The following is a 23,517-nucleotide window of genomic DNA, read 5'->3' as shown; positions in this document are numbered from 1 at the left end:
ACTCCAGTTAGGTACTGTGCCCGGACGAGCGTACACAATAAGGGAGGATTTTGAATCCCGGGTAAGACTCATACCAGCCACACCAATCACACCGTACAACTTGTGATCTAAACCCAGTTAACAGTATGATAACAGAGGAGCCTCTGAAAGATGGCTTCCTAAACAATAACCCGAATTAGTTAACAATAACTATGTACAAGTATTGCAGATAATCCGCACTTGGGATGGGCGCCCAGCATCCACTACGGACTCCGAGAAATAGAATTATCGGTAAGTAAATTCTTATTTTCTCTATCGTCCTAAGTGGATGCTGGGGTTCCTGAAAGGACCATGGGGATTATACCAAAGCTCCCAAACGGGCGGGAGAGTGCGGATGACTCTGCAGCACCGAATGAGAGAACTCCAGGTCCTCCTTTGCCAGGGTATCAAATTTGTAAAATTTTTACAAACGTGTTCTCCCCTGACCACGTAGCTGCTCGGCAGAGTTGTAATGCCGAGACCCCTCGGGCAGCCGCCCAAGATGAGCCCACCTTCCTTGTGGAATGGGCCTTAACAGATTTAGGCTGTGGCAGGCCTGCCACAGTATGTACAAGTTGAATTTTGTTACAAATCCAACGAGCAATCGACTGCTTAGAAGCAGGTGCACCCAACTTGTTGGGTGCATACAGTATAAACAGCGAGTCAGATTTTCTGACTCCAGCCGTCCTTTAAATGTATATTTTTAAGGCTCTGACAACGTCCAACAACTTGGAGTCCTTCAAGTCGTCTGTAGCCGCAGGCACTACAATAGGCTGGTTCAGGTGAAACGCTGATACCACCTTAGGGAGAAAATGCGGACGCGTCCGCAGCTCTGCCCTATGTCGAATGGAAAATTAAATAAGGGCTTTTATAAGATAAAGCCGCCAGTTCAGATACTCTCCCGGCCGAAGCCAGGGCCAGTAACATAGTCACTTTCCATGTGAGATATTTCAAATCCACATTCTTTAGTGGTTCAAACCAATTGGATTTGAGGAAATCTAAAACTACATTTAGATCCCACGGTGCCACCTTAGGCACCACAGGAGGCTGTATATGCAGTACTCCTTTTATAAAAATCTGGACCTCAGGGACTGAGGCCAATTCTTTTTGGAAGAATATTGATAGGGCCGAAATTTGAACCTTAATAGATCCCAATTTGAGACCCATAGACAATCCTGATTGCAGGAAATGTAGGAAACGACCCAGTTGAAATTCCTCCATCGGAGCACTCCGCTGCTCGCACCACGCAACATATTTTCGCCTAATACGGTGATAATGCTTCGCGGTGACTTCCTTCCTTGCCTTTATGAAGGTAGGAATGACTTCTTCTTCTGGAATGCCTTTTCCTTTTAGGATCTGGCATTCAACGCCATGCCGTCAAACGCAGCCGCGGTAAGTCTTGAAAAGGACAAGGACCCTGCTGAAGCAGGTCCCTTCTTCAGAGGTAGAGGCCACGGATCGTCCGTGACCATCTCTTGAAGTTCCGGGTACCAAGTCCTTCTTGGCCAATCCGGAGCCACTAGTCTTACTCCTCTTTGCCGTATAATCCTCAATACCTTTGGTATGAGAGGCAGAGGAGGAAACACATATACTGACTGGTACACCCAAGGTGTTACCAGCGCGTCCACAGCTATTGCCTGCGGATCTCTTGACCTGGCGCAATACCTGTCCAGTGTTTTGTTGAGGCGAGACGCCATCATGTCCACCATTGGTTTTACCCAACGGTTTAATAGCATGTGGAAAACTTCTGGATGAAGTCCCCACTCTCCCGGGTGAAGGTCGTGTCTGCTGAGGAAGTCTGCTTCCCAGTTGTCCACTCCCGGGATGAATACTGCTGACAGTGCTATCACGTGATTCTCCGCCCAGCGAAGGATCCTGGCAGCCTCTGCCATTGCCCTCCTGCTTCTTGTGCCGCCCTGTCTGTTTACATGGGTGACTGTCGTGATGTTGTCCGACTGGATCAACACCGGTCTTCCTTGAAGCAGAGGTTCCGCCTGGCTTAGAGCATTGTAGATTGCTCTTAGTTCCAGAATGCTTATGTGAAGAGACTTTTCCAGGCTCGACCACACTCCCTGGAAATTTCTTCCCTGTGTGACTGCTCCCCAGCCTCTCAGGCTGGCATCCGTGGTCACCAGGATCCAATCCTGTATGCCGAATCTGCGGCCCTCCAATAGATGAGCCTCCTGCAACCACCACAGAAGGGATACCCTTGTCCTCGGCGACAGGGTTATCCGCAGGTGCATCTGAAGATGCGACCCTGACCATTTGTCCAACAGATCCCTTTGCATGGAATCTGCCGAATGGGATTTCTTCGTAAGAAGCTACCATTTTTTCCCAGGACTCTTGTGCATTGATGTACAGACACCTTTCCTGGTTTTAGGAGGTTCCTGACCAGGTCAGATAACTCCTTGGCTTTTTCCTCGGGAAGAAAAACCTTTTTCTGAACTGTGTCCAGAATCATCCCCAGGAACAGCAGACGAGTTGTCGGCATTAATTGCTGCTTTAGCACCTCTTGAGATAGTGCTAAACCCATCTCTAGCTGTTCTCTGGACCTTGCCCTTATTAGGAGATCGTCCAAGTATGGGATAATTAATACGCCTTTTCTTCGAAGAAGAAATATTATCTCGGCCATTACCTTTGTAAAGACCCGAGGTGCCGTGGACAAACCAAACGGCAGCGTCTGAAACTGATAGTGACAGTTTTGTACAACGAACCTGAGGTACCCCTGGTGTGAGGGGTAAATTGGAACGTGGAGATACGCATCCTTGATGTCCAAGGATACCATAAAGTCCCCTTCTTCCAGGTTCGCTATCACTGCTCTGAGTGACTCCATCTTGAACTTGAACTTCTTTATGTACAGGTTCAAGGACTTCAGATTTAGAATAAGCCTTACCGAACCATCCGGCTTCGGTACCACAAAAAGAGTGGAATAATACCCCTTCCCTTGTTGTAGAAGAGGTACCTTGACTATCACCTGCTGAGAATACAGCTTGTGAATGGCTTCCAAAACCGTCTCCCTTTCTGAGGGGGACGTTGGTAAAGCAGACTTCAGGAAACGGCGAGGTGGCTCTGTCTCTAATTTCAACCTGTACCCCTGAGATATTATCTGCAGGATCCAGGGATTTACCTGCGAGTGAGCCCACTGCGCGCTGTAATTCTTGAGACGACCGCCTACCGCCCCCGAGTCCGCTTGCGAAGCCCCAGCGTCATGCTGAGGCTTTTGTAGAAGCCGGGGAGGGCTTCTGTTCCTGGGAAGGAGCTGCCTGTTGCTGTCTCTTCCCTCGTCCTCTGCCTCGTGGCAGATATGAATAGCCCTTTGCTCTCTTATTTTTAAAGGAACGAAAGGGCTGCGGTTGAAAGGTCGGTGCCTTTTTCTGTTGGGGAGTGACTTGAGGTAGAAAGGTGGATTTCCCGGCCGTAGCCGTGGCCACCAAATCCGATAGACCGACCCCAAATAACTCCTCTACGCATCGCCTGTCCACTGTCGTGTCCATAAAGCTCTTCTGGCCCAAATGGACATAGCACTTACCCGTGATGCCAGTGTGCAGATATCTCTCTGTGCATCACGCATATAAAGAAATGCATCCTTTATTTGTTCTAACGACAGTAAAATATTGTCCCTGTCCAGGGTATCAATATTTTCGATCAGGGACTCTGACCAAACTACCCCAGCACTGCACATCCAGGCAGTCGCAATAGCTGGTCGTAGTATAACACCTGCATGTGTGTATATACCTTTTTTGGATATTTTCCATCCTCCTATCTGATGGATCTTTAAGTGCGGCCGTCTCAGGAGAGGGTAACGCCACTTGTTTTGATAAGCGTGTTAGCGCTTTGTCCACCCTAGGAGGTGTTTCCCAGCGCTCCCTAACCTCTGGCGGGAAAGGGTATAAAGCCAATAACTTCTTTGAAATTAGCAGTTTTTTATCGGGGCACCCCACGCTTCATCACACACGTCATTTAATTCTTCTGATTCGGGAAAAACTACTGGTAGTTTTTTCACACCCCACATAATACCCTGTTTAGTGGTACCTGTAGTATCAGCTAAATGTAACATCTCCTTTATTGCCAAAATCATATAACGTGTGGCCCTACTGGAAAATACGGTTGATTCGTCACCTTCACCACCGGAATCAGTGCGTGTCTGGGTCTGTGTCGACCGACTGAGGCAAAGGGCGTTTTACAGCCCCTGACGGTGTTTGAGGCGCCTGGACAGGCACTAATTGAGTGTCCGGGCGCCTCATGTCGGCAAACGACTGCTTAAGCGAGTTGACGCTATCCCGTAATTCCACAAATAAAGGCATCCATTCTGGTGTCGACCCCCTAGGAGGTGACATCCTCATATTTGGCAATTGCTCCGCCTCCACACCAATAACGTCCTCATACATGTCGACACACACATACCGACACACAGCAGACACAGGGAATGCTCTATACGAAGACAGGACCCACTAGCCCTTTGGGGAGACAGAGGGAGAGTCTGCCAGCACACACCAAAAAGCGCTATATATGACAGGGATAGCCTTGTGATTAAGTGCTCCCTTATAGCTGCTTTTATATTAATATATTGCCATTTATTATGCCCCCCCTCTCTGTTATACCCTGTTTCTGTAGTGCAGTGCAGGGGAGAGACCTGGGAGCCTTCCTGACCAGCGGAGCTGTGACAGAAAATGGCGCCGTGTGCTGAGGAGATAGGCCCCGCCCCTTTTTCGGCGGGCTCGTCTCCCGCTATTTAGTACATTTAGGCAGGGGTAAATATCTCCATATAGCCTCTGGGGCTATATGTGAGGTATTTTTAGCCTTTTTAAAGGTTTTCATTTGCCTCCCAGGGCGCCCCCCCCCAGCGCCCTGCACCCTCAGTGACTGCCGTGTGAAGTGTGCTGAGAGGAAAATGGCGCACAGCTGCAGTGCTGTGCGCTACCTTTAGAAGACTGCAGGAGTCTTCAGCCGCCGATTCTGGACCTCTTCTTGCTTCAGCATCTGTGAGGGGGCCGGCGGCGTGGCTCCGGTGACCATCCAGGCTGTACCTGTGATCGTCCCTCTGGAGCTTCATGTCCAGTAGCCAAGAAGCCAATCCATCCTGCACGCAGGTGAGTTCACTTCTTCTCCCCTCTGTCCCTCGTTGCAGTGATCCTGTTGCCAGCAGGAATCACTGTAAAATAAAAAACCTAAGCTAAACTCTCTAAGCAGCTCTTTATGAGAGCCACCTAGAATTGCACCCTTCTCGGCCGGGCACAAAAATCTAACTGGAGTCTGGAGGAGGGTCATAGGGGGAGGAGCCAGTACACACCACCTGACCTGTAAAAGCTTTACTTTTGTGCCCTGTCTCCTGCGGAGCCGCTATTCCCCATGGTCCTTTCAGGAACCCCAGCATCCACTTAGGACGATAGAGAAAGGCACTCGACACACCAGCTTTGTTTTTAATCTTTATTCACTTAATTTTCATTCTTTTTCACTTTCCTTACTATCTTTTATTACTTCGCTTGATTACAAATTTAAGGACAATACTAGTCTGATTAATATCCTTAATTATACATAAAATTAATAAATATTAAGTGTGGCAATTTTGCCTATAAATACGAATAACATAGGGATTTTTTTAACAATTTATCAATAAAGAAAAATATTTTAATATATTGGATATTGGGTAGTGTGCACCTCACAAAAAAACTGATTTATTTTTTCTTTCCCCTCCCTTTGGGGATTTGACTTTATTCCTTGACCTAAATCAGTTGGTAGCACCTATAATTACCTTGAGAATGTCCCACGATTTATTCACTTAATTGTGATAGTGGTATTATTTAATATAAAGGTACCCCAAGTACATAAACTATCAGGACAGTTATATCCTGGTGCGGGTTACTCTCCAATTGGGAGGAGAATTTACTTTCTCCACCTTTTGGAAAACCTGAAAGCTCTGTAATTCTTTTGCTGGGTGACCCAGGTAGATGGCATTGCAGTAGTCTATGAACTTCTGAGGGAATCAAGAGCTTGATTCTGGTTATGGTCCACAGATGGAAGAATGAGGATTTGTATGTGGCGGATACCTGATGTCTGTGTCATCCACATACCAGGACAACACAAAGATTCAGCACACGTTCAGTATTTTGCGATTCTGAACACCAAAGCATAAATCCAGATGGTTGGTAAAGCTGTAGTCTTGTCCTTTGTTTGGGAGCGTCTATTATGTTTCACAAAGACTGAGTCACAGCCAACTGGCATCATCCACCCCTGGCGCTCAGCTAGACAACCATTTATTGGTATTAGGTTCTCAGTACATGGAGCAAAAAGCAGGTCATCTGCATAGCAGTGGTAGATCAGGCCATGACGTCTGATTATATCACCCAGTGGTAGCATGTATATTTTATAAAGCATAGGAGATCGGATTCACCCTTGAGGAACATTGGACGACAGTGATAATTATACTCCAGAAGATGTAAATGGTTTCGGACTTGGGTAATGTCTAATATGTTCAACAAGAGCAGATTTATTTCTCTCACAGCATGAAAATGGCTTCTCATCTGTGAAATCGCTGATGTTTAACAAGAACTGATTTCCGTGCAAAACATTTCCCACACTCAGAACAGGATTATGGCTTCTCACCTGTGTGACTCCTCTGATGTCTAACAAGATGTGATGTCGATGAAAAACATTTCCCACAGTCAGAACAGGAAAATGGCTTCTCACCTGTGTGACTTCTCTGAGGTGTAACTAAATGTGATTTGTGTGCAAAACATTTCCCACACTCAGAACAGGAATACGTCTTCTCACCTGTGTGACTTCTCTGATGAATAACAAGATGTGATTTCCATGCAACACATTTCCCACACTCAGAACAGGAGTACGGCTTCTCACCTGTGTGACTTCTCTGATGACTAACAAGATGTGATGTCGATAAAAAACATTTCCCACACTCAGAACAGGAATATGGCTTCTCACCTGTGTGACTTCTCTGATGTATAACAAGAGCTGGTTTCTGTGCAAAACATTTCCTACACTCAGAACAGGAGTACGGCTTCTCACCTGTGTGACTTCTCTGATGACTAACAAGATGTGATGTCGATAAAAAACATTTCCCACACTCAGAACAGGAATATGGCTTCTCACCTGTGTGACTTCTCTGATGTCTAACAAGATGTGATGTCGATAAAAAACATTTCCCACACTCAGAACAGGAAAATGGCTTCTCACCTGTGTGACTTCTCTGATGTGTAACAAGAACTGATTTACATGCAAAACATTTCCCACACTCAGAACAGGAAAATGGCCTCTCACCTGTGTGACTTCTCTCATGTCTAACAAGATATGATTTATATGTAAAACATTTCCCACACTCAGAACAGGAAAATGGCCTCTCACCTGTGTGAGCATGCTGATGAATAACAAAATGTGATTTGTATGCAAAACATTTCCCACACTCAGAACAGGAATATGGCTTCTCACCTGTGTGACTTCTCTGATGTGTAGCAAGAAATGATTTATATGCGAAACATTTCCCACACTCAGAACAGGAATACGGCTTCTCACCTGTGTGACTTCTCTCATGTCTAACAAAATATGATTTATATGTAAAACATTTCCCACACTCAGAACATGGAAATGGCCCGTCCCCTGCCTTAGCTGGCTGATGGGTAATAGGCTTTGTGTTCTGTGTAAAACATTTGGCATCTATAGAACAAGGAAACACTGTATCTACTGTCAGAGCTGTAACAGATGCACCAATATCAGAGTGATCAGGAGAACATTTCCCAGTATCAGAGGGATCAGCTGATAGAGCTGGATGAATAATTGGGGTAATGGGGTTAGCTCCTGGAGAATCCTGTCTACTGTCATCATCTGTTATTTCAGAATCTAGGGATAACATTAGATGTCCTTCTGAGATATTCCTGCTTGTGTGTCCATCTGCTGGAAATAAAATACATTAATATATATAATGAGTAGACAAGACCCAGGGTGTTACAGGATACAATATATAATTCTATAACTGACATTTTTACCTGTAATCATTGCTTTTATGTTTATTAAAAAACAAAAAAAGCTAGGATGCTTAGAATGGAGCTTGATCAACACTGAACGCTCATGTGGGATTACTAGAGGGGACGTGGATGCTCATGTGGGATTACTAGAGGTGACACGGACACTCACGTGGGATTACTAGAGGTGACACGGACGCTCACGTGGGATTACTAGAGGAGACAGGGACGCTCACGTGGGATTACTAGAGGTGACAGGGACGCTCACGTGGGATTACTAGAGGTGACAGGGACGCTCACGTGGGATTACTAGAGGTGACAGGGACGCTCACGTGGGATTACTAGAGGTGACAAGGACGCTCACGTGGGATTACTAGAGGTGACACGGACGCTCACGTGGGATTACTAGAGGAGACAGGGACGCTCACGTGGGATTACTAGAGGTGACAGGGACGCTCACGTGGGATTACTAGAGGTGACAGGGACGCTCACGTGGGATTACTAGAGGTGACAAGGACGCTCACGTGGGATTACTAGAGGTGACAAGGACGCTCACGTGGGATTACTAGAGGTGACACGGACGCTCACGTGGGATTACTAGAGGTGACACGGATGCTCACGTAGGATTACTAGAGGTGACATGGACGCTCATGTGGGGTTACTAGAGGTGACATGGACGCTCATGTGGGATCACTAGAGGTGACACGGATGCTCATGTGGGATCACTAGAGGTGACATGGACGCTCATGTGGGATTACTAGAGGTGACATGGACGTTCATGTGGGGTTACTAGAGGTGACATGGACGCTCACGTGGGGTTACTAGAGGTGACATGGACGCTCGCGTGGGATTACTAGAGGTGACATGGACGCTCATGTGGAATCACTAGAGGTGACACGGATGCTCATGTGGGATCACTAGAGGTGACATGGACGCTCATGTGGGGTTAATAGAGGTGACATGGACGCTCATGTGGGGTTACTAGAGGTGACATGGGCGCTCGTGGGGTTACTAGAGGTGACATGGACGCTCATGTGGGGTTACTAGAGGTGACATGGACATTCACGTGGGGTTACTAGAGGTGACATGGACGCTCACGTGGGGTTACTAGAGGTGACATGGATGTTCATGTGGGGTTACTAGAGGTGACATGGATGCTCACGTGGGGTTACTAGAGGTGACATGGGCGCTCATGTGGGATTACTAGAGGTTATATGGACGCTCATGTGGGATTACTAGAGGTGACATGGACGTTCATGTGGGATTACTAGAGGTGACATGGCCACTCATGTGGGATTACCAGAGGTGACAAGGACGCTCATGTGGGATTACTAGAGGTGACATGGACGCTCATGTGGGATTACTAGAGGTGACATGGACGCTCATGTGGGATTACTAGAGGTGACATGGACACTCATGTGGGATTACTAGAGGTGACACGGACGCTCATGTGGGATTACTAGAGGTGACATGGACGCTCATGTGGGATTACTAGAGGTGACACGGACGCTCATGTGTGATTACTAGAGGTGACATGGACGCTCATGTGGGATTACTAGAGGTGACATGGGCTTTGCAATAATAAAACAGCAAAGAAGAGACAGTGCTGTCCTGTTTGTGCACTAATAAATAATATATAACCTTTATTAAGTACAGTAAAGTATGTAAGATAAATCAGTGATATATTAAACACAAAGGTAAATGTATAAAGGTGAATAAAGTAATAAAGAAACAAGTGTATTTGTTGTTAAACATCGGCATGTATATTATATTGGGTGATAATTGATTCAGTGCTGGTAATCCTGGTCAGTAAGAATATATTTATATATTACACCCATACGAGGATGGGATAAATTACACATTTAATAATATTGTGGCAGAGTTTCCTCCAGCGGTAATCTCAATGGAACATCATACTGTATGTATAAACACTGTGTGGGGGGGATTCAGTTCATCGCAAAAACTCCCTAACCAATTAGCCGCAAAAAGTTATTGGTGATATTTCTCCATAGATTTTTTATTTTGCTCACAAATGTCTGCGCACTGAGCAGTTGTGCGGTGTTAGAAGGAACTCATTTATAATAAGATTTTAAACCTATCGGTAAATCTATTTTTCCTAGTCCGTAGAGGATGCTGGGGACTCCGTAAGGACCATGGGGTATAGACGGGCTCCGCAGGAGACATGGGCACCTAAATAGAACTTTTCCTATGGGTGTGCACTGGCTCTTCCCTCTATGCCCCTCCTCCAGACCTCAGTTAGAGAACTGTGCCCAGAGGAGATGGACAATACAAGGCAGGATTTAAAAATCCAAGGGCAAGATTCATACCAGCCCACACCAATCAAACCATGTAACCTGGAACATACATAACCAGTTAACCGTATGAACAACAACAGTGACGGTCCAAAACCGACTCCAACTGTAACATAACCCTTATGTAAGCAACAACTATATGCAAGTCTTGCAGAGTTTCCGCACTGGGACGGGCGCCCAGCATCCTCTACGGACTAGGAGAAATAGATTTACCGGTAGGTTTAAAATATTATTTTCTCTTAATTCCTAGAGGATGCTGGGGACTCCGTAAGGACCATGGGGTTTATACCAAAGCTCCCAATCGGGCGGGAGAGTGCGAATGACTCTGCAGCACCGACTGAGCAAAAGCTAGGTCCTCGTCAGCCAGGGTATCAAACTCCGACCAAGTCGCCGCACGGCAAAGCTGTAATGCCGAGACGCCTCGGGCAGCCGCCGAAGAGCCCACCATTCCTAGTGGAATGGGCCTTAACCGAATTTGGAACCAGCAATCCAGCCGCAGAATGAGCCTGCTGAATCGTATTACAGATCCAGTGAGCAATAGTCTGCTTCGAAGCAGGTGCGCCAATCTTATTAGCAGCATACAGGACAAACAGTGCCTCTGTTTTCCTAATTCTAGCCGTTCTGGCTACATAAATCTTCAAAGCCCTGACTACGTCCAGGGACCTGGAATCCTCCAAGTCACTCGTAGCCACAGGCACCAGATGGAATGAAGAAACCACTTTAGGCAAATATTGAGGGTGTGTCCTCAATTCCGCTCTATCCACATGAAAAATCAAGTAGGGGCTCTTGTGTGACAAAGCCGCCAATTCTGACACTCTCCTTGCCGATGCCAAGGCCAACTACATGACCACCTTCCAGGTAAGAAATTTAAACTCAACCCTGTTAAGTGGTTCAAACCAGTGTGATTTTAGGAACTGCAACAACACGTTCAGGTCCCACGGTGCCACTGGAGGCACATAAGGAGGCTGGATGTGCAGCACTCTCTTTACAAACGTCTGGACTTCTGGAAGAGAAGCCAATTCCCTCTGAAAGAAAATCGAAGGGCTGAAATCTGTACCTTAACAGAACCTAATTTCAGGCCCATATCCACTCCTGTCTGCAGGAAGTGGAGAAAACGCCCCAAATGAAAATCTTCCATAGGCGCGTTCTTGTTTTCACACCAAGACACATACTTTCGCCAGATACGGTGATAATGTTTCACCGTCACCTCCTTCCTAGCCTTTATTAAAGTAGGGATGACCTCCTCCGGAATCCCCTTCTCCGCTAGGATTCGGCGTTCAACCGCCATGCCGTCAAACGTAACCGCGGTAAGTCTTGGAATATACAGGGCCCCTGTTGCAACAGGTCCTCCCTCAGAGGGAGAGGCCAGGGATCTCCTGTGAGCATCTCTTGAAGATCTGAGTACCAGGCCCTTCGAGGCCAGTCTGGAACAACGAGTATCGTCTGTACTCTTCTTCGCCTTATGATCCTCAACACTTTTTTGATGAGAGGAAGAGGAGGAAACATGGAGACTGAGTGGAACACCCACGGTGTTACCAGGTAGTCTACTGCTACTGCCTGAGGGTCCAGAGACCTGGCACAATACCTCCGAAGCTTTTTGTTGAGGCGTGACGCCATCATGTCTATTTGAGGAATTCCCCAAAGACGTGTTATATCTGCAAAGACTTCTTGATGAAGTCCCCACTCTCCTGGATGGAGATCGTGTCTGCTGAGGAAGTCTGCTTCCCAGTTGTCCACTCCCGGAATGAAAACAGCCGACAGAGCGCTTACGTGATTTTCCGCCAAGCGAAGAATCCTTGCGGCTTCCGCCATCGCGACTCTGCTTCTTGTCCCGCCTTGGTGGTTCACATGAGCCACTGCTGTGACATTGTCTGATTGAATCAGAACTGGTAGGTTTCGAAGAAAACTCTACGCTTGTCGAAGGCCGTTGTATATGGCCCTGAGTTCCAACACGTTAATGTGTAGACAGGATTCCTGGTCTGACCACAGTCCCTGAAAATGTTTTCCTTGGGTGACTGCTCCCCATCCTCGGAGGCTCGCGTCCGTGGTTACAAGGATCCAGTCCTGAATTCCGAACCTGCGACCCTCCAGCAGGTCAGCACTTTGTAGCCACCATAGGAGAGACACCCTGGCCCTTGATGTAAGTGCAGATGCGACCCGGACCATTTGTCCAGAAAGTCCCATTGAAACGTCCTCGCATGGAACCTGCCGAAGGGGATGGCCTCGTAGTCCGCCACCATTTTTCCCAGAACTCGAGTGCATTGTTGAACCCTTTTCGGTTTTAGCAGGTCTCTGACCATGTTCTGGATGTCCTGGGCCTTCCCCAACGGAAGAAAAACCTTCATTTGTTCCGTATCCAGTATCATACCTAGGAACATTAGTCGAGTTGTCGGAATCAACTGTGACTTCGGTAGATTCAGAATCCAACCGTGTTGCTGGAGCACTCTCAGAGAGAGCGTTACACTGTTCAGCAATTTTCTCTCTTGATCTCGCCTTTATCAGGAGATCGTCCAAGTATGGGATAATTGTGACTCCATGCTTGCGCAGGAGCACCATGATTTCTGACAAAATCCTCAGGGCCGTGGAAAGCCCAAACGGCAACGTCTGAAATTGGTAATGACAATCCTGTACAATGAATCTTAGGTATTCCTGATGGGAGGGATATATGGGGACATGAAGGTACGCATCCTTTATGTGCAGTGACACCATACTGGCTATAATCGTCCTGAGGGATTCCATCTTGAATTTGAATCTTTTCATGTACAGGTTTAGGGATTTTAGATGCAAAATAGGTCTTACCGAACCGTCCGGTTTCGGGACCACAAAGAGGGTTGAGTAGTAGCCTCTTCCCTGCTGGTTCAAGGGAACCCTGATAATTAGTTGCTGTAGACACAGCGTTTGAATTGCAGCTAACACTACATTCCGTTCTGGTGTAGAAGCTGGTAATGCCGACTTGAAATATCAGCGCGGAGGCACCTCTTCGAATTCCAGTTTGTAACCCAGGGAAACTATTTCCAACACCCAAGGATTCAGGTCTGAGCTGACCCAGGCCTGGCTGAAAAGTCGAAGACGTGCCCCCACCGGTGCAGACTCCCTCAGGGGAGCCCCAGCGTCATGCTGAGCGTTTTGAAGTAGCCGGGGAGGACATTTGTTCCTGGGCACTGGCCGAAGCGGGTTCTCTATCCCTCCAGCCTTACCTCTGGCAAGGAAGGAGGACCCCCGACCTCTTCTGGACTTTTGCGACCGAAAGGACTGCATCTGATACGGTGATATTTTCTTTTGCTGTTGGGGAATAAATGGTAAAAAATAAGATTTTACTCACCGGTAAATCTATTTCTCGTAGTCCGTAGTGGATGCTGGGGACTCCGTAAGGACCATGGGGAATAAACGGGCTCCGCAGGAGACTGGGCACTCTAAAGAAAGATTTAGTACTACCTGGTGTGCACTGGCTCCTCCCTCTATGCCCCTCCTCTAGACCTCAGTTAAGGAAACTGTGCCCGGAAGAGCTGACAGTACAAGGAAAGGATTTTTGGAATCCAGGGTAAGACTCATACCAGCCACACCAATCACACCGTACAACTTGTGATAACATACCCAGTTAACAGCATGAATAACAAACGAGCATCACTCAACGGATGCCACATAACATAACCCTTTAGTAAGCAATAACTATATACACGTATTGCAGAAAGTCCGCACTTGGGACGGGCGCCCAGCATCCACTACGGACTACGAGAAATAGATTTACCGGTGAGTAAAATCTTATTTTCTCTAACGTCCTAGTGGATGCTGGGGACTCCGTAAGGACCATGGGGATTATACCAAAGCTCCCAAATGGGCGGGAGAGTGCGGATGACTCTGCAGCACCGACTGGGCAAACACAAGGTCCTCCTCAGCCAGGGTATCAAACTTGTAGAATTTTGCAAATGTGTTTGAACCTGACCAAGTAGCAGCTCGGCAAAGCTGTACTGCCGAGACCCCTCGGGCAGCCGCCCAAGAAGAGCCCACCTTCCTTGTGGAATGGGCTTTCACTGATTTTGGATGCGGCAATCCAGCCGCAGAATGAGCCTGCTGAATCGTGTTACAGATCCAGCGAGCAATAGTTTGCTTTGAAGCAGGAGCACCCAGCTTGTTGGATGCATACAGGATAAACAGCGAGTCAGTCTTCCTGACTCCAGCCGTTCTGGTAACATAAATCTTCAAAGCCCGGACTACGTCAAGCAACTTGGAATCCTCCAAGTCATGAGTAGCCGCAGGCACCACAATAGGTTGGTTCAAATGAAAAGATGACAACACCTTTGGCTGAAATTGCGGACGTGTCCGCAATTCTGCCCTGTCCATATGGAAAACCAGATAGGGTCTTTTACATGATAAAGCCACCAATTCTGACACACGCCTAGCCGAAGCTAAGGCCAACAGCATGACCACTTTCCACGTGAGATACTTTAGCTCCACGGTTTTAAGTGGCTCAAACCAGTGGGATTTCAGGAAACCCAACACCACGTTAAGATCCCATGGTGCCACTGGTGGCACAAAAGGGGGCTGAATATGCAGCACTCCCTTAACAAACGTCTGAACCTCAGGCAGTGAAGCCAGTTCCTTTTGAAAGAAAATGGATAGGGCCGAAATCTGGACATTTATGGACCCTCATTTTAGGCCCATAGACACTCCTGACTGTAGGAAGTGCAGGAACCGGCCCACATGGAATTCCTCTGCAGGGGCCTTCCTGGCCTCACACCAAGCAACATATTTTCGCCATATACGGTGATAATGCTTTGCTGTCACGTCCTTCCTAGCCTTTATCAGCGTAGGAACAACTTCTTCGGAATGCCTTTTTCCGCTAGGATCCAGTGTTCAACCGCCATGCCGTCAAACGCAGCCGCGGTAAGTCTTGGAACAGACAGGGCCCTTGTTGCAACAGGTCCTGTCTGAGAGGCAGAGGCCATGGGTCCTCTGTGAGCATTTCTTGCAGTTCCGGGTACCAAGTCCTTCTTGGCCAATCCGGAACAATGAGTATTGTTCTCACTCCTCTTTTTCTTACAATTCTCAGCACCTCTGGTATGAGAGGAAGAGGAGGAAACACATAGACTGACTGGTACACCCATGGTGTTACTAGTGCGTCCATAGCTATTGCCTGAGGGTCCCTTGACCTGGCGCAATACCTTTTTAGCTTTTTGTTGAGGCGGGACGCCATCATGTCCACCTGTGGCAGTTCCCAACGATTTGCAATCTGTGTGAAGACTTCTTGATAAAGTCCCCACTCTCCCGGGTGGAGGTCGTGCCTGCTGAGGAAGTCTGCTTCCCAGTTGTCCACTCCCGGAATGAACACCGCTGACAGTGCTTGCAGGTGATTCTCCGCCCAACGAAGAATCCTGGTGGCTTCCGCCATTGCCACCCTGCTTCTTGTGCTGCCCTGGCGGTTTACATGGGCCACTGCGGTGATATTGTCTGATTGAATCAGCACTGGTTGGTTTCGAAGCAAAGGCTCCACTTGACTCAGGGCGTTGTATATGGCCCTTAGTTCCAGGATACTGATGTGCAGACAAGTCTCCTGACTTGACCACAGCCTCGGAGGCTTGCATCCGTGGTCACCAGGACCCAGTCCTGTATGCCGAACCTGCGGCCTTCGAAGAGGTGAGTACTTTGAAGCCACCACAGAAGAGACACCCTGGCCTGGGGGACAGGGTGATCAGCCGATGCATCTGAAGATGCGATCCGGACCACTTGTCCAACAGATCCCACTGAAAGATCCTCGCATGGAACCTGCCGAAGGGAATGGCTTCATATGACGCCACCATCTTTCCCAGGACTCGCGTGCAGTGATGCACCGACACCTGTTTCGGTTTTAGGAGGTCTCTGACCAGAGTCACAAGCTCCTGAGCCTTCTCCGCCGGGAGAAACACCTTCTTCTGGTCTGTGTCCAGAATCATGCCCAGGAAGGGCAGACGCGTCGTAGGGATCAGGTGCGACTTTGGAATATTCAAGATCCACCCGTGTTGTTGCAACACTTCCTGAGAGTGTGCTAGGCCAATCAGCAACTGCTCCCTGGACCTCGCCTTTATGAGGAGATCGTCCAAGTATGGGATAATTGTAACTCCTTGCTTTCGAAGGAGTACCATCATCTCCGCCATTACCTTGGTAAATATTCTCGGTGCCGTGGACAGGCCAAACGGCAACGTCTGGAATTGGTAATGAGAGTCCTGTTCCACAAACCTGAGGTACTCCTGATGAGGAGGATAAATGGGGACATGCAAGTAAGCATCCTTGATGTCCAGCGACACCATAAAATCCCCCTCTTCCAGGCTTGCAATGACCGCTCTGAGCGATTCCATTTTGAACTTGAATTTCTTCAGATAAATGTTCAGGGATTTTAAATTCAAAACGGGTCTGACCGAACCGTCCGGTTTCGGCACCACAAACATTGTGGAATAGTAGCCCCTTCCATGTTGAAGAAGGGGAACCTTCACCACCACCTGCTGGAGATATAACTTGTGAATTGCTGCCAACACTACCTCACTTTCCATGGGAGAAGCCGGCAGGGCCGATTTTAGGTAACGGTGAGGGGGCGTCACTTCTAATTCCAGCTTGTATCCCTGAGACACAATTTGTATAGCCCAAGGATCCACCCGTGAGCGAACCCACTGGTGGCTGAAATTTCGGAGACGCGCCCCCACCGCTCCTGGCTCTGCCTGTGGAGCCCCAGCATCATGCGCTGGATTTAGTGGAGGCCGGGGAGGACTTTTGTTCCTGGGAACTAGCTGCATGGTGCAGCTTCTTTCCTCTACCCCTGCCTCTGGCAAGAAAAGATGCACTTCTGACTTTCTTGCTTTTTTGTGAACGAAAGAAGTGCATTTGGTAATACGGTGCATTCTTTGGCTGTGAGGGAACATATGGCAAAAAATTCGACTTCCCAGCCATTGCTGTGGAAACCAGGTCCGAGAGACCGTCCCCAAACAATTCCTCACCCTTGTAAGGTAAAACCTCCATGTGTTTTTTAGAGTCGGCATCACCAGTCCACTGCCGAGTCCACAGGAACCTTCTGGCAGAAGTCGACATTGCGTTTACTCTAGAGCCCAGTAGGCAAATATCCCTCTGGGCATCCCTCATATATAAGACAGTGTCTTTGATATGTCCCAGGGTCAGTAAAATAGTCTCCCTGTCCAGGGTATCTATCCCCTCAGACAGAGTATCTGTCCATGCTGCCACAGCACTACACATCCAGGCCGAAGCAGTTGCTGGCCTCAGTAGAGTACCAGAATGTGTATAAACAGACTTCAGGATACCTTCCTACTTCCTATCCGCAGGATCCTTTAGGGCGGCCGTATCCTGTGACGGCAGGGCCACCTTCTTAGATAAGCGTGTCAACGCCTTATCTATCTACAGTTTCCTACTGTATTGTCTTACTGACCTGTAGTTTCCTATTGTATTGTCTTTACTGACCTATAGTTTCTTCTGTATTGTCTTACTGACCTATAGTTTCCTACTGTATTGTCATACTGACATATAGTGGCTTCTGTATTGTTTTACTGACCTAGTTTCCTTCTGTAATGTCTTACTGACCTATAGTTTCTTCTGTATTGTTTTACTGACCTATAGTTTCCTTCTGTATTCTTACTGACCTATAGTTTCTTCTGTAATGTCTTACTGACCTAGTTGCCTTCTGTATTGTCTTACTGACCTATAGTTTCCTTCTATATTGTCTTACTGACCTATAGTTTCCTACTGTATCACTGTCTTACTGACTTATAGTTTCCTGTCTTACTGACCTATAGTTTCCTACTGTATTGTCTTACTGACCTAAAGTTTCTTCTGTATTGTCTTAGGGCCCTACACACTAAAAGATTATCTGTCCAATCTGGCTGATTGGAAAGAAAATCTGGCAATGTCTGGGAGCAAATGGCAATTTACTATTTGCTCTCAAAGATTGGAAAACAGACAAAAATGGACTTTCAGACAGATTGGTTACATTTGTTTCATTAAACCAATTTATCTGAACTGTGTTTGTCCATTTTCTTGATTTTAGGAGCAAATGGTTGATTGTCATTTGCTCCCAGACATTGCCGGATTTTCTTTCCAATCAGCCAGATTGGACAGATAATCTTTAAGTGTGTAGGGCCCTTTACTGAACTATAGTTTCTGACTGTATTGTCTTACTGACCTATAGTTTCCTACTGTATTGTCTTACTGACCTATAGTTTCTGACTGTATTGTCTTACTGACCTATAGTTTCCTACTGTATTGTCTTACTGACCTATAGTTTCTTCTGTATTGTTTTACTGACCTATAGTTTCTTCTGTAATGTCTTACTGACCTATAGTTTCTTCTGTAATGTCTTACTGACCTATAGTTTCTTCTGTATTGTCTTACTGACCTATAGTTTCCTTCTGTATTGTCTTACAGACGTATAGTTTCCTATATACATAGTTTTCCTGTCTATGTATAGTAGGTATGGAAGAGATAACTACCATACATAGACAGTATATATAAGCCTCAGCGTCTCCCTTCTGAAAATGATAATGAATAAGGTGTGTGTGTGGATACCATGCACATGTAACTGATTCTATTTACAGGAAACAATAGGGAGAGCCCACGGCTGTCTGAAAGTGTTCTAGATGGTAAAGTATTACACATATGAATATATTTCTTCTAAATAAAATATTTTTCACCCCGGTTGATATAATACTGACAATTCAGTCAATAGTAATCTTTCTTTTAATTAAGTAGGATCAATTTATATGAATTTTTAGTGAATAGTTATTAAAGGTTATATTTTAATTGCAATTAAGTTAACAAGAGTGCTCCCAAAAAGGAAGTTTACTTCTTTCTTTCCGGACCGCTCTTCTATGCAGAAGGGAAATATCTGCTGTTTATTGAGAGATGCTCCCTGTAAGGAAATTACCACTTGTAGCTGAAATTGCAAAAGACCCCTCCCCTTGCATCAGGTAAATTAATGTCTCCTATGATTATGACTTCTCCCTTTAAAGCCATTTTACTGATGTCCAACAATAGATTTCTGTTCAAATCCTGCCCCTGGCCACGTCGTCTATAGATCACCCCAATGCGAATAATGTCCTTTCCCCCGGTTTCTGTGGTGACCAAAAGGGTTTCAGATTTGTCTTAAATATTTTGTATTAATTGAAGTAGCATTCATGCTTTTTTTCCCACATACATTGCTACCCTCCCTCCTACACTGACCATTCTATCCTTTCTAAATAAATTCTATCCTGGTATAGATATGTCCCAGTCATGATTCTCATTGCACTATGACTCTGTAATTGCCACAATATCCAGGTTATCCCTGTTCATTATCACAATTAGCTCTGGAATTTTGTCTCCTAAGCTCCTAGCATTTGCACACATAGCTTTAAGAATTATGTCTGTGCATCTGTTATTAGTAGCCATGTCCAGACAGTACAAAATAAATGACAAGTTTAAAGTTGAAATTACCTGCTTGGTGATGTTGTTCAGTATTTGGTATTTGTTTTTTTAACTAATCAGGAATCACACTCTGTCCTTTACACCATGACTACACCTCGCTAAATGTAAAGATATAAACCTGACCACAAATGGCCAAATAGGTCTACTATATACAAGGAGTTATTTAATACCTGCATCATCTAACAAAATGAAGGTTATTTAATAAAAGGTTGCTAAACTGAGAAATTTAGATCCCATACAAATTAGGCGCGCCACAAAAAACACACTACTACTTATATATGATCCATAAAAACTTCTGCTTGTTACTTTTAATAACACTATAGTGATGTGTGTAATAACTCTCTACATGTGATGTTTGTCATGGATAGCCTTGTGTTATAAACACCCAACTGAGAACAGGGCTGATGGCGGAGGAGGGTGTAGGATAAGAGATTGCTGTAGTGACTGAGCAATGAGAATATGTTACTTCTGTAATAAGTGTTTTTTACTCACCTGTGCTGATATCTGTAGGGATCTCCTCCTCCTTACACTGCTGATCACCCCTCACATACGTCTCTTCTTCTCCATCTATATCTTCTGCCTTTATATCAGTCACATACGTCTCTTCTTCTCCCTCTGTATCTTCTGCCTTTATATCAGTCACATACGTCTCTTCTTCTCTCGCTATATCTTCTGCCTTTATATCAGTCACATACGTCTCTTCTTCTCCCTCTATATCTTCTGCCTTTATATCAGTCACATACGTCTCTTCTTCTCCCTCTGTATCTTCTGCCTTTATATCAGTCACATACGTCACTTCTCCCTCTATATCTTCTGCCTTTATATCAGTCACATACGTCTCTTCTTCTCCCTCTGTATCTTCTGTCATCATATCAGTCACATACGTCTCTTCTTCTCCCTCTATATCTTCTGTCTTTATATCAGTCACATATGTCTCTTCTTCTTCCTCTGTATCTTTTCCCGTTATATCATTCACATATGTCTCTTCTTCTCCCTCTATATATTCTGCCTTTATATCAGTCACATATGTCTCTTCTTCTCTCCTTATATCTTCTGCCTTTATACGAGAAAGACGTTCTACCTAAATAACCCAAAAAAAGATGATTTTGGTACTTACCGATAAATCCATTTCTCTAAATCCTCTAGGGGACACTGGAGTCTTATACAGTAGGGGTGTGAAGCTTGCAACCGGAGGTGTGGCACAATCTAAAATTAGCATTGTCTGCACAGCCGGCACCTCCCCCTTCACATCCCTCCTCCCTCAGTTTGAAAAATTTGACTGAGAGAATAGGACATAATATTATAGCACTGTCAGAGTCGGTTTAGTTTGTGTCCCCGGAGGGGGCGCTAGTGGGTCAGTGGAGGTAGGAGGAATGAAGTGAGGAGGCAGGATTCGATTTCTGCGCATGTGCACAATGTAGTTTTATTAACAACGAAAAGTCCAGATAATAATGCAGCAGAAAATAAACAAACGAAATGCAATGGTATTGGCAATGGTAATGGCAATGATAGGAATACAGCTTGGGAGCTGAAAGTCTATGCAGACATGAACCAGAATAGTTAAAACATGGAGCCAGCAGAGGTGAAAATAATGGTAGCAAACCTGGTAGCAGAGCAGGAGACTTGATGTTAAATGTCCACTGTGCTGTTGGAAATGCACAGGCAGCCTGCAGGCTGAATCACAGGTGAGATGACGGAATGCACCTGGAGAGAGAGTCTCTACTGATGAAGGCTGGAGCACACTGCAGATGGTGGAGGTGAAGCCAGAGAGGTATTGCTGTAGTGCTGGTGCTTGTAGTTCCACGGAGGTAACAGAGGTACAGGAGAATATCCAGGAACACGGAGGATCAGGAGAATATCCAGGAACACGGAGAAACAGGAGAACAGGTCCAGACACACGGGTCGCAGGAGTGACACAAAGTTCAGGACAACCTCTGACTCACCCTGCAGCTCATGATATACCCCCTGACCGGCAGGTATTGGCTGGAGTGAGACAAGGGGGTGCGGCCAAGCTCCGGATTGGCTGCCGCACTTACACTGGGGAATACTGTCATGGCGGCGCCCATGCCGCGGCCCGGCAGGAACGCGGCGCGCTCTCACGCCCGTTGACTCCAGGGGCGCTTCCAAGCCTGAGATGGCATCCAAGAGCAGGGTGACAGATAACAGCAACATGCAGTGACCCCGGACGGAGTCCGCTCCGGCGGACAGACATAACAGCGGTGAGTCGATTCCTGACAAGCACTTGGCGAGGAACCAAACCGTACAACAAAGCAAACAGCATCCAAGAAACTCTTAACAGAAAAACCAACGCTGTTTGCACGAACTGTTTGAACAAGAACTTTGAACACAGCAGGTTGACAGCACTGAGGCGGGCGTCCAGTGTCCCCTAGAGGATTCAGAGAAATGGATTTATCGTTAAGTACGAAAATCCTCTTATCTCTTTCACCCACTAGGGGACACTGGAGTCCTATACAGTAGGGGACGTCCCAAAGTTATCCCCACTTAGAATCTCCGGACGCCAAGGTATCAAACCTGTAAAAGTTTGCGAATGTGTGGGCTGAAGACCACGTTGTCGCTCTGCAAAATTGAGTAGTGGAAGCACCTCAAATAGCCGCCCATGAGGCACCCACTGATCTGGTATTATGAGTACCAGTCTGAACCGGAAACTGCTTACCACAAGAAATATTAGCTTGCCGATTGGCAAAGCTATTCCATCTAAACAAAGACTGCCTAGATGCTGGCCAACCATTCTTTGGACCAAACCAATGGTCCGACCTTCTAAAGGACGACGTAACTTGTACATATATTCGTAAGCTCGGACAACATCCAAAGACACGTCCCCATCTGCGAATCCCTGAAAGCATGGGACTGTCAAAGTCAGAAAAATATCACGCCACACATTGCCATATATGCACCTCATGCGAGTGCCCGCTGCACGTGCATGAGCCCTCCCGTGCGTGCGCATACTCGCTGTTGCGTGCACCCGCAGGCGCACGATATGCGCATTTACGGTAGAGTTTGTGTGCGTCTAGCGGGCGACTCAATCGTTACATATTTTAGTCATATAATGTATTTTGTAGATTATGGTCCTTTTGATAGAATCTGAAAGTTTAGTTAATGTAGCATGTTCAGAGACAAAGAGATCCCTCTTTGTTTGATACGAAGGGTCAGACAGGGGTTACACAGTGGTGTATAGTATCCATCGGAAGAGAATATAATTAGCAACATTCCGGTGTTGGTTTGAAACGGATTACTCGCTCGTGCGTATAGTTATGACTATAAGAAGTTTATGGACATTTACTATATTTGCAGTTTATTACCCATGCGGCGGGAAACCTGAGCTTCCCTCCCACCTGAGCAGTGTGAAATAGTCACAGCCCACCTGTATGAACCAACCTATGACCTTTTGTTATAATGCGGAGACGAATTCCTGTGTCCAATGAACAATAAGAATGTAGGGACCATTGTACTGTATTGTGTGTAGTGTATATAAAGACAAGCCGACCTGGGCCAGCTCCACTCTACTCTTCTCAACAGTTCTCATCACTGATAATCGGGAGCTGGATATCCAGGAAGGCGCATGCAATTGTTTCCCCTTGTGCGTAAGTTCTCTGCAACCATTTTGTCTCTTATTAATGTTGTAAGCCATTCTCTCTCTCCTTCCCCTTAAATGTAATTGTGTCTTTGTCGTATTTTAACGTGTAGTAATTCGGTTAGGTATTTTATGTTAGTTTGGTAGTGTATAAGTTGTACTGTGTATTCTTTTGCAATTGAAC

At 46.3% G+C, this 23,517-nt stretch overlaps 2 protein-coding genes across 2 annotated transcripts in view; one reads left to right on the top strand and one right to left on the bottom strand.

Annotated features, from left to right (window-relative positions):
* Positions 1 to 23,517, top strand: part of LOC134983301 (zinc finger protein ZFP2-like) — a 294,273-nt gene that overhangs the window by 121,516 nt on the left and 149,240 nt on the right. The gene's annotated exons all lie outside the window — the stretch shown is intronic.
* LOC134983303 (zinc finger protein ZFP2-like) overlaps positions 5,432 to 23,517 on the bottom strand; it is a 69,168-nt gene continuing 51,082 nt past the window's right edge. Inside the window, exon 6 of the mRNA XM_063949016.1 lies at positions 5,432 to 7,920. Within this exon, the coding sequence (XP_063805086.1) occupies positions 6,608 to 7,920 (1,313 nt within the window). The 3' untranslated portion in view covers positions 5,432 to 6,607. The remainder of the gene's footprint in view (positions 7,921 to 23,517) is intronic.

Source organism: Pseudophryne corroboree, assembly GCF_028390025.1.
Source record: "Pseudophryne corroboree isolate aPseCor3 chromosome 3 unlocalized genomic scaffold, aPseCor3.hap2 SUPER_3_unloc_12, whole genome shotgun sequence".
NCBI classification, from domain to species: Eukaryota; Metazoa; Chordata; class Amphibia; order Anura; family Myobatrachidae; genus Pseudophryne; species Pseudophryne corroboree.
Note: the sequence above shows the minus strand (reverse complement) of the source record. Positions and strands in the feature narration are given on the sequence as shown.